General features: G+C 40.0%; 1 protein-coding gene across 1 annotated transcript in view; it reads right to left on the minus strand.

The window, feature by feature from the left end:
* DHX32 (DEAH (Asp-Glu-Ala-His) box polypeptide 32) overlaps nt 1-11,589 on the minus strand; it is a gene marked incomplete at its 5' end in the record, with an annotated part of 25,887 nt that overhangs the window by 7,041 nt on the left and 7,257 nt on the right. Inside the window, 3 exons of the mRNA XM_009081713.1 lie at nt 7,291-7,449; nt 7,564-7,663; nt 9,923-10,168. Coding sequence (XP_009079961.1) covers nt 7,291-7,449; nt 7,564-7,663; nt 9,923-10,168 — 505 coding nt within the window. The remainder of the gene's footprint in view (nt 1-7,290; nt 7,450-7,563; nt 7,664-9,922; nt 10,169-11,589) is intronic.

Consider the following 11,589-nt stretch of genomic DNA (forward strand, 5'->3'; position numbering starts at 1 on the left):
GCTGGCAGTGGTAAAAAACATGCCTGAAATGACAGCATTAAGCAAATAACTACTCGAAATGAGTACTTGAGCAGGGCTGTAGGAAATATGATGATGATAAAAGTAGATCCCTTTGGTTAAACAAGAGCTTGATATGCAACTATGATGGCTACAGTTCTGGACCTATAGAGAGTGAAGCTGAAGACTGAGTGGTTGTCAAGCCTATGCTCTTAGAAGTAGTTGTTAGAGCATGAAAGACTTCAGTGGAAACTTGGGAACTCTTGAAGTGTGAAGGTTCTTTCCTCCCAGCTCTTTTCAAAGGTAGATTCCTATTCCAGCTCTTGTTGTAATGGTCACTATCTTTTTTGGGTGCCAGTTCATTTATATTCATAACTTCTCTCACTGCAGCAACTTTCTCCTTACTCCACTTTAAGGAACTGTTTGATATTTTCTCTGTTTTATGGATAACAAGTACAATTCTAGTCCCCTTGGAGCTGGTGGCAAAAATTCCCCTACAGCAGGACTTGGCCTCATCCCCAGCCCTGGGAAGCTAATGACTGCACTGGCAATTTATCAGGCTTCTGTGGGCTGCTGTTAGTTTGCAGAGTAATGCCAAAATCTCTCTAAATAAAATAACCAAAGCACCACCACAGCTGCCCACACAGGCAGGGGATGTACTTGTTCTTGTACCTTCATCAGGAGAGGACTAGGAATAATTTCTTGCATTCATTACGGATCTGGCAGTACTCTGTCCCTCCTTCTGCAGCACCACAAAAGCAAAGCAAGGCAGTAATTAGCTGGTAGGTCACACTTAGCCATAACACCACAACTGCAAGAAAATCTGGAGTTGAGGTTTTAGCTTAGCTGGCAATGAACTGTTAGTTTAGTGCCATCTCTCTCTAATTAATTAGTTATAATCAAGTAAAGAAGAAAAGTGAAATGAGAAGCACGCAAACACCTCTTGGTTTTAACCCTTTTTGTTACTAATATCTGAAGGGAAAAATAGTTTATTCATTCCCCTTACATGAGCTTTTAGAGAACTTCTCCAGCATATAAATCTGGTAGTGTTGTGACTTCACTTAACTCAGTTTTCAAACTTCTCATAGGGGAGATGCTCCAATTCTCTTAGCAACTTGGTGGCCTCCTCTGGACTTGCTCTAACAGTTCCATGTCCTTCTTATGCTGAGGACACCAGAACTGTGTGCAGTATTCCAGGTGGGTCTCACCAGAGCAGAGTAGAGGGGAAGAATCACCTCTTTGCCCTGCTGCCCACACTCCTGTGGATGCAGCCCAGGATTCCATTGGCTCTCTGGGCTGAGCTCACACTGCAGCTCATGGTGAGTTTCTCATCCACCATCACCCCCAAGTCTTTCTCCTCACTGCTGGTTTAAACTCCTTCTCCACCCAACCTGTAGCTGTGCCTGGGATTGCCATGGCCCAGCTGGTGGACCTTGCACTTCATTTTGTTAAACTTCATGAGGTTTGCATTGGCCCCTCAAGCCTGTAAACATGAGGCCTCTCTGTCTAAAGAGAACATTTACTATCAGATGTACATGGTTTAGTGGGATAAAAGATGAGCCCTTGGGAAAGCTAAAGCATCTGAGAAGATGATACTTAGGAATTTTACAGAAAGGAATAGTAAGAGCTGATGATGAACAGGAGTCAATGACAGGAGATAAGTATCAGTGATTGAAAAGACAGGAAGAGTAAAAATGGTCATTCAGATGTAGAGTAATTACCAGGAAATCATGGGAAGCTTATTTCCTGAAATCAACAAAGTGGTTTGTGCTAGAACTTACAAAATTTATGATTATATGGCAGCCAATTTCAATCCCCTGATAGCATCAGTAATTTGCATTTTTATACCCTGGAGTTAGTTGTCTTGAGATTTATAAGCACAAATTACTTCCCTGTCTTGCTATGAGTGTTCCAAAGGAAAAAAAAGAAAAGAGAAAACTCCTGGAGTTTTATTGCTCTAGAAAGCACAAGATAGTAAAGGTAGATTAGAGCAGGTGGAAGGACAGTAAAAAAGAAGAAAAGAGGAGTGGTTTCAGCTATGGTTTTGCATTTTGAGGCACAAAATCAATAAGAAGTTGGTGTAGGAACAGCAAGAGGTCATTGGAGAGTTCTTTGTGCTGTGCTTCCTATTTAGCTAGAAACTATGATGAATCAAAAGTAGATGTTTAGATAAGGAAAACACTGCTTTAAAGAACAGAAACATGCCTTGTCTCACAATGATTTCTAGCCAGCATGTGTCGCTATTTGTAGGGCTTCTGGCCAGCCCCAACTGCTGCTGCCATCGAGGCTTTGTGACTCCACTGCTGCTTCACAGGAGCAAAGTTAGAACGAAGCTCTCAGGATGTGTCTTGTGACAAGAACCTGTCACACCCCTGGAGTTTTAGAAGGTATTTCCTATGCTGGTATTTTCTTTCCCTTGCCTGTGTTCTTTGGCTACTTAAGACTGTTGCTCTGGCCTTGGTTCAGGAAATCTGTGTATGTAAATACAGATCCTGCTCTTGATCATTCTTAAAGCAAATGTGTAACTCGGTGTTATTGTTAGCACTGAAATAATGTATCTGATGATCTGATTTTAGGCTTAAAATTTGAAACTCTTTGTTTCAGTTTTCTATACCTGTCATGTGAACAGAATAAATTATGTCTCTAAAGGTTGCTGCACCTGTACTCATTTCAGTATCCCATCCCACATGGCTGAAATGAAGTGCTCAGTGTGTGAGTAAGTAAATACAAAAGTATTATTCTTGTTGCACAAGAATCATAGAATTTCATAGAATCATGGAATTTTAGGGCTTGGAATGGAACATATAGATCATCTAGCCCCAACCCCCTGCCCTGGGCAGGGACACCTCCCCATCATAAGGAACTGATTAAGGGATTTGTTCTTGTTTAAAATGCTGTAACAAGTTCTATAATTCTATAATAAGTGAGCATTAGAGACAGGAATGAAACATAAATGTCATGATTCTTAAGAGCCCATTTAACTGCTGTCTTGTGCTTACCTGGAGGATCCACAGCCACTGTGTTCTGGTCTCCTCCTCTGTGCCAGTGCTGAGTATGTAAAATAGCTTTTTCTTGATAGATCTTTTCTTTCCATGGAAAGAACTGCTATAAAGTCAGAGCTGACATGAATGTCAGGTGAAGGGATGTTGTCTTTAAAGAGCTGATTCACTGCCTGGCAAACCCCAAATTTTTCCAGCTTCTGTTAGGCTGAACAGCATGAGGAGCTGCCAAAGTAGTTACTGCAGGGAGAATAGTTCTGGGGAATGGTGTTTGCTGTTCCTGGTTTTAACATTGCTTCTTGGATAGCAGACTGAAGATAGGGAGAAATCTAGTGCCAAGTTTTCCTCAAATCATGCAGAGATATTTCTTCTGCAAGCACAAAGCTTCTGTGTGCAGTTTCATCCTGATTCTCTTTCCCCCTGTAACTTGTGAGGTTAGATTTTCTTATGAGTCTGTCTTGCTCTGAAGCCACCAGTGCTATAACTATTATTTTGAAGCTAGAGTTAATCATTAAAAATTACTTTTCCAAGCTCATACTTCGCAGTCTTTCCATTCCCCCTTACTCTGCTTCATCACTCCTCCGGTCTGGTTGGTAATGGTCCCTGCTGTGCTTTTCTGCCAGGAGGGGCAGCCTGGACAGAGCCTGACCTGCATTTTCCTGATCTAGTGGATGGCAGGGACACCTTCCACTAGCCCAGGTTGCTCCAAGCTCCATCTAGCCTGGACTGGAACTCTCCCAGGGATGGAGCAGCCACAGCTTCTCTGGGCAAGCTTTTGTGATACCAGCTCCATGCTCTAAGGAATTGCCTCCATTCAGTGGGGTAAGTGCTCAGTTATTGGGCTATAAGAACTGCCCTGACTCCTGTTCCTGGTACCTCTTGCCCTGTGGATACAGAACTGCTGCCAAGGGTCAGGCTGTGCAGTCCATACTTTGCTTCCTGTGTATGTTAGCTGTTTGGTCCTTACCTCCTCCAATTACTTTTATGCTTTTCCAGTGATTTGTGCAGCCCAGACCATGAAATGGCCATGGCTATGCTATCAGAAAGCTTTTCATGAGGAGAAATATAATACTACTAATTAATTCTGAGATTCAGATTAGATGTTAGGAGAAATGTTTTCCCTGTTAGGATGTTCAGGCACTGGGATATTGCCCAGGGAGGTGGTGGAGTCACCATCCCTGGAGGTGTTTCAGAGGTGTCTGAATCTGACACTGGAGGATCTGGTTTAGGGGTTCCAGCAGTGACAGGTTAATGGTTGGACTCAGTGATCTTAGAGGTCTTCTCCAGCCTTGAAGATTCTATGATGACATTCAGATATTAAACCATCAAAGAATTAACAAGTAAACTTAAGATAATAAACCTGCCGTGAAGTGATCTCTGTTGAGATCTTACATGGTGCATTGAGTTTGTCTTTGACAGTTGTAATGACAAAATATACAAACAGATCTTTTTCTGAAACAATTTAAAATTATATACATTTATACAACTCTGGTTATTATGGATTTTCTATATCCTCAGTGGGGCTGTAACAGCACAACTCTCAGATTTCATGGGATCCATGACTATGTTTTAATAGGGCAAGTATTTTAATCTGAAGATTATTCATGGTAATGGTGAATGAATGCAGAACCTGCAAAATGCTTTTGGTTCCTGACAGAAATCTCACACAGTTTCGTCTTTATTCTGATTTTCATAGCTTAAATGAGGATTTTTACAGAATCACAGAATCAATCAAGTTAGGAAAGACCTCTGAGATCATCGAGTCCAACCTATGACCTAACACCACTTGTCAATTAGACCATGACACTAAGTGCCATGTCCAGTCTGTCCTTAAACACCTCCAGGGATGGTGACTCCACCACCTCCCTGGGCAATATCCCAGTGCCTGAACATCCTAACAGGGAAAACATTTCTCCTAACATCTAATCTGAATCTCAGAATTAATTAGTAGTATTCTGATTTACAAAACCCTCCAGTGATTTACAAAACTGCATAACATTACTGCGATCTGTGGGACTGGAATTCTTTTGCCCCATTATATAAAAGATCTTGCTGATCAACTGATCCAAATGTAAACACATCGCTGCTCTAGTGGCACAGGAATCCCAACAATGCACTTCAGAGCTGCAGTGCCAGATCCATTTTCATATGGCTCATGAATTCTAAAAGGGGTAACAAGCCTCCTGCATTTGCTCCTCTCCATTGTGGCAGGAATTAAATGCAGCAGCTGTAAGCCTGACATGTTTGTTGCTTTCATAATGCAGTAATGAGTCAGAGTTAATCCAGGCTTTTATTTTTCCTCAAAGAGCAGCAGGGAAAAAAAGCCCCTTGTGAACATTGTTGCTGAGCAGAAATAAAGTGTTTTAGTGATGTAATTTTTGTTTCTTTTCGGCTGTGTGTTCTCTACTTCATGTGCAGGAAATGGATTGTGATGTATTTCTCTTTGAAGTCTTGCTATGAATTTCAGAATACTTCTGATTTGTTGGTTGGACAGTTCTTGTCCACACCTTACTCTTAGGGAAAACATTATTTTGTTTAGGAGAAACTCACCATGGGTTAAAAAGCTCCAAAGGCTTCATCTGTTTCAATGGCACAGAAGAGGTGAGGATGTTAGTTGGACAGAAACAGGGCAAAGTCTGTGGCACATGGGAGATGTTGCAATATCTTTACTCAAAGGGAAATCAAGTCCAAGGAGGTGAAGAGACATGGAATGGTCAAGCCCATGTCAGGAGGTTGGAACTGGTGGATCTTTAAGGTCCCTTTCAACCCAAACCATTCTAGGTTTTATGTGCTTGAAAGGCTGACATGTGTTTTGAGTTCTGTAAGTTGATCTAATAATACAGTAACTCTCCTCACAAATGTCTTAGTTGAGTATTCCTGTTGCTTTCAGACAAATGCATTTCACAGGAGGTACTTCAAACTGTGCTCCCACAGTGTGAGCTTTGGAGTCATCTCTGGAGGATTGTGGTAGGGGAGCAACTTAAGTGCTAGTAGGAAAAAAGTTTGTTGCCTGCTCCAAAGTGGAAAGAAAGCCAATGTGTGATAGGATAAAGTGGAAAGAAAGCCAATGTGTGATCTGTCCTAGGATAAAGGAAGAGTTGTACTGGGCCCTTAAAGCTCTGTCTCAAATGTTTGATTGTGGGGAGGGGAAGGAGACCAGGAAATTGTGCAGACTCTCATCTCCTTTCAGTGGACTCCTATAGTGTTCGTGGGATTTTGTCTCTGTTCCACCAGTTTGTCTAACATTCCTCACACTGTTCCTGTAATTCCTAAAACTATTCACTACTTTGACCTCAAACTTTTGATCTAGTTAGCAGGAACCTTTTCCTATTTAATGTCCATCCAAGGAAAGCTCATGCCTTCATCAAAAGCCTTTCTGGTCTGTACACATCAGCACGATGCTTTCTTCAGCTTCATTAGCCAAAATGCAGACAAAACTTAGACTTCTTACAGCTCTGAAATCCTTAAATGCCTCCAGCCTTTTATTCTCTCTGAATGCCATCTCCGTTGTGCCTGGAAATCCCAAAATGCTCAATGCTTTTCCTAGGATAATTTTATCAATTTGTTCTACAGTTCAAGAGCAACTTTCTTCATATGCACTAAAAGCATCAATACCTTTTAGTATATATTTTCTTTATAGTAAAATAAATGTTAAATTTAACTGCAGGCCAACTGTATTCCATAGTCATTTTCCATGCAGGTTTCCTACGAGGTGACACTCATGAGGCCAAAATACTCTGATTCTCCTCAGGCTTGAATTAGTTACCACTCAGACTGAAAGTTTATTTGGGTTTGTTTTATGAAGAATATTGTCCTTAAGTAACAGCTTATTATAAATTTGAGGTGGGAGATGCTGGAGGATATGGAGGAAGCTAATTTTCTCCCCATATATCCCTGAGATAACAACAGTAGTTTATTTGGGTTGTAAACTTTTGATTAAAGGAATATATTCTGTGGGATATCTGTACAATGCCTTGGACAACAGGACACAAATTTTCTTTGTGGCCTCCAAGAACATAATATGAAACCTAGATGAGAAGATACTTGGAATATTGATTTTTTTTTTGTTTGTTTTATTCCATTCCAATTCCATTCAGATTCTTTATGGTCTTTTTTTTTTAATAAGTGCAGCTTTTGACTTGGGAGCTGCTGCAGCAGGTAAGTGGGCAGAGCAGGGTGATATTATTACAAGTACTTCAATAAAAAACACTGCTGTGGATAGCAGGGTGAAACTAATCTTTAAATACCTTCAAAAATAGTAGTAATATGTGAAATATTGGTGCTTCAGCCTTACCTGGGCTGGTGATGAAGTCACAGTGTGTGAAGCCTGCGATGTCCATCCTCTTCAGGAACAGAACCATGTTGGTTAGGTTTGATTCCTGCACTTTGGCTGGGACATGTGGTTTCATTTCCTTGTACGTGAATTCTTCAGGATACAAACAGAAGAGTTTTCCTGGAAGAGATTTCAGGGAAATTACCTTTTTTTAATATTTTTTCCTCACATTGCCACATTGATTCTATTAATAATTTGAGCTAATGGATTGAAATGTTGAGCTAATGATTCTACCTGATGAAGACATGCCCAGAATTTGTTTATGCATCTCTGCTTGACTTTGGCTGATAGGCTGTGTCCTAACAGAGTCTGCTCTGATTCTAGGATTGTACACCTTTAAATGAAAGAGATATTAAGCATCAGATAAGAACAGGAAGGCTACAAAAATATTAATGGTCTGCAGCGCGTTTTTCTCGAGGTCATTTTACAGGGAGTGTAGTAACAGTTTCAGTTCTTTTTATTCCACCAGCCTGGCAATGAGAGCAGTCAGCACTGACAAATTGACAGGAACTCTAAATATGCTCTAAGATGAATGTCTTTTTTTTCTGGACAAATGTCCCTTACTAAAGCACAAATGTGTAACTATCAAGAAAAGCATCAAAAAAGAGTATTTATTACTTGCAATGGCAGAATCCCGATGTTGTCTGATAACATTTTGTTCAGATTTTTGGCTTAGTACCAAAATGTGACAATTCAGCACAGGACACAAGGGCTGCACCAAAGATCTGCAATGCCCTGGTTTATTTTTTTCTTAATTAGACTGGATTTTGATTAAACTGAGCAGCCAATTCACTCACTGTTCTGGCCACCACATGATGCCCATAAGCCCCTGTAGTGCACAGCAAGACATAGAACAGCTGCCTGGGTAAGGCATCTTTCTATTCATGCCAATTGAATCAATCTTGTCTGCTTGAAGCAGAGTTTTAATGGAAAAGATAAAATATCCTTCAGTGCAGGAGACAAATTCCTTTTGCTCCAGGTAAATTCATGATACATCCCAACTACAAGACTTAGGTAAGAAATTGCTCTGCACAAAAGTTTCCGTGTTCCCTCTGTGTTCAAGTAACTTTCAGCCACACAGATTTGAGTTTGAACTGCTGAGGGATGAATATGACAGGACTAACTTCAGCTGCAGGGCCAAATAGTTGAATTAAAGGTAAATATTGCACAAGCAATAGAAATGCTTATGCACTTGGTTAGAGAATATAACCAACAGAAGCGGTTATGGCCATCAGGACTGTGTTGGAAGTGATTTGTTCCCATTGCATCAGATTTTAGCTTCACAGAAGTCTGGAAACACTGATTTTACTTTGGGTTTCAGATTACCATGGAAGTGAGTTTCATTTCTGCCATCCAAGACAACTGCAGTTTCAGAAATAACTAGACTTATGTGTGGCCTAATTGAAAACTGCTTTTAGGCTGTTGTTCATTTCACACAGAAATATGACTTTATTTTTTAGCTTGACTTGAGCCTGAGTTAGTTTGTAACCCCCACATGAGACCCTTTAAAGCTGACAGGTTTTTGCAATGAAAATGAAAGGTACTAGTACTTCACAAGCTTCTCCCTGAGCTGCTTTCAAGGCTAACCAGGATTAATGATCCCTGCTCCAAAAATTTTTGGAACACTTAACTTCAATTTTGGTTATTCTACTCTGTATTATAGAAAGAAATTGCATGATATTGTTTCTTTTGCCTATAAATGGGATATTTATTTTGACTAGCAAGACACATAGGACAGTCACCAAGCTGTAGTAGTGCATCTTCCAGTCTGTGTGTAATGACATGTTCCTACAGAGTTACTCATTCTTTAGGACATGAGGTTGTATAAATGAAAGGAATGAGGTATTTCTGCAGCTGCAGTTGTGCTTCCCAGGGTGGAAAACAAGACCTGAGGACAAGTTTAGAATGAACTGTAAAAGGCCAAAGGTTCACTAGATAAATTGCAACATTTTGAGGTTCTTGGGTGGTAGCACATAGCCCAGAGGAGCTATGACAAGGAGTTTTCCCTTGGTGTACTATGGTCTGTGGAACTACCTGGATTACTGAATCATTAAACAAGGGATTAGGTTAATCTACTCAACCAGGAAAGCTGGCAATAGGTACCCAAAAAACCTTGAGCAACCTGCTCTGGTGGGAGGTGCCCCTGCCCAGGGCAGGTGGTTGGGCCTGGATCATCTTCCAAGTCCATTCCCTGATTCTAAGAACCAATTGTATTTTGCTCTATCTAGATGATACTGAAATGATAGTTATGACTGATAGGCCAAAACTAAGGTGAGATGGAGTTTGCAAATGTTAGTTTGGTGACCAAATGAGAGGCAGTGTTAATCTGGCTTTACAAACTTGAAATTGTTGGCTTCTGACTGAATTTAGGGAGTCATTGTGATTTCTTGCTTAGTTTTCACATGAGATGCCCATGAAAGTTATTTGATTTGAATGTTAGACTCTTACAGAACCTGAGCTATGAGAGAAAAACTTGTGATCCTTTAGAAACCATTTGCACCAATCTAGGTTGCACATTTCCCTTTCCCCCACCCTGAAAAACCTTCCTGCACAGCTCATTTTTGACAAACTGCTTCTGGTTACGTTTACTAACCTTTCTTCTCTCAACACCAACATCGATGACAAAGGTGACGTTTTTAATCCAAACCAAAGACTCTCCAAAGCTTTTGGTGAGCAGCACTTTTCTTCTGTACTTTTTGCAACACTTCTGTTTGTCTTGGGCTGGTTTGGGAATTAGGTCTTGTTTTGTGGGGTATAAAGGAATGGGGATGAGCTCTCCAAGGTCAGGGTTTAAATTAGGCTGTTCCTGTCTGATCATTTGATAAGCTTTTTCAATTTCCTGTAAGCAAGAGAAATGTATTTTTGCCTCATGAAATTATTATGTTCTTAGCCCAGTTACAATACATCGAACATCAAAGTATGTAAAACCCTTCATACTTTACCCTAATTAATATATTTAAGAATATGTAAGTATTGTAAAGGTTTTAGTTGATTAATGATTAATATACTCGATAAAGACTTAATAAAAGATCCCTAAGCTGCATTAATGAACATGACCTGTAGCAATGACTCACAAATCCAGAGCTTAAATACAAATTTTAAAAGATTTTTGTTGTTGTTTTAGTCTATTTTTTCCTAAATGTAAACCCATTTGTGTTGTGAACGATTTTTTAAAGGCATACAAAAATAATTCATGGGTTTGTTCAGTTTGAAAGGGACTTTTTTAAAGCAGTTTTATTGGCAAAGTTGAAAATCCAGACTGAGTTTTTAATTGAGAGTGACACCACATTTGCAGGAGTTATGGGCTGAAAGTGTCCTATAAAAGTCCTTATAAAGATACAAGAGTGGCTTCAAAGAGCAAAGCTGGCAGCAAGGCAACACATCAGTCTTGATGTTCTCAGTTAATTCATATTTCTGTTTAATTTACAGACAGTTGAGGGTTTGGGAACAGTGAGCCATTAGCAATATGGAACTTTAAATCACAGTGAGCAAGAATTCATGGGATGTTACAGCTCATAATGAGGGAGAAAACTGAGGAATGTCTGCTCAACAAGAAAGAAATTGTGATATTAGTTTGGGAGGGGATTTCCCTGTCCAAATAAAACCCTTTTAATCAGAAATAAAACTTGCCTCCCAGTCCTTGGAAGTGGAAAGAGAGTCTGTTTTCCCTCTGAAATTACCTATTGTAGATATGGGAACTGATACAGAGAATTCATTGCTTGTAAAATCTGTCTCTATGGAGTTTGCAACTGTTTATTAGCATTATTAAAAGCATTTCATATCCATCCCCTTTTTCACAGGGAAAAGCAACATTACCTAGGTATTCATGGTCATTTATCTTTGCTGTGGAAAGTCATTATCTCCTGGAGTTACTCAGGTGAGTTTGTTGCTCTAAAGCAGATTTAATGACATGGAGTGGAAGATTAAAGATCACTATCAGGATAATCATAGTAATAGTAGTAGTAAGTGTTGAGCTATTTATTTGCTTGTCAGATTGCTCTGACAGCAGTGAATGGAAGGAGTCACTGCTCTGTTCAGGGATTCAGAGATGCCACTACTGAGAACAGCCAAATCCATGCAGATTCCTGGATTATCTGTCACACCTCTGCAGTGACATTTCCCTCCTGCTGTTGTGTATACAAGTGGTTGGGAAGTTTGCTGCCATACAGGAGAATCCCAATGGAAAAATCTCATTGGCAAGTTAATGTAAAAACATTCCTGAGCAGTAGGACATTTATGGAATCAGGGCATGTGTCCATT

Source organism: Acanthisitta chloris, unplaced genomic scaffold, assembly GCF_000695815.1.
Source record: "Acanthisitta chloris isolate BGI_N310 unplaced genomic scaffold, ASM69581v1 scaffold23889, whole genome shotgun sequence".
Classification (NCBI taxonomy): Eukaryota; Metazoa; Chordata; class Aves; order Passeriformes; family Acanthisittidae; genus Acanthisitta; species Acanthisitta chloris.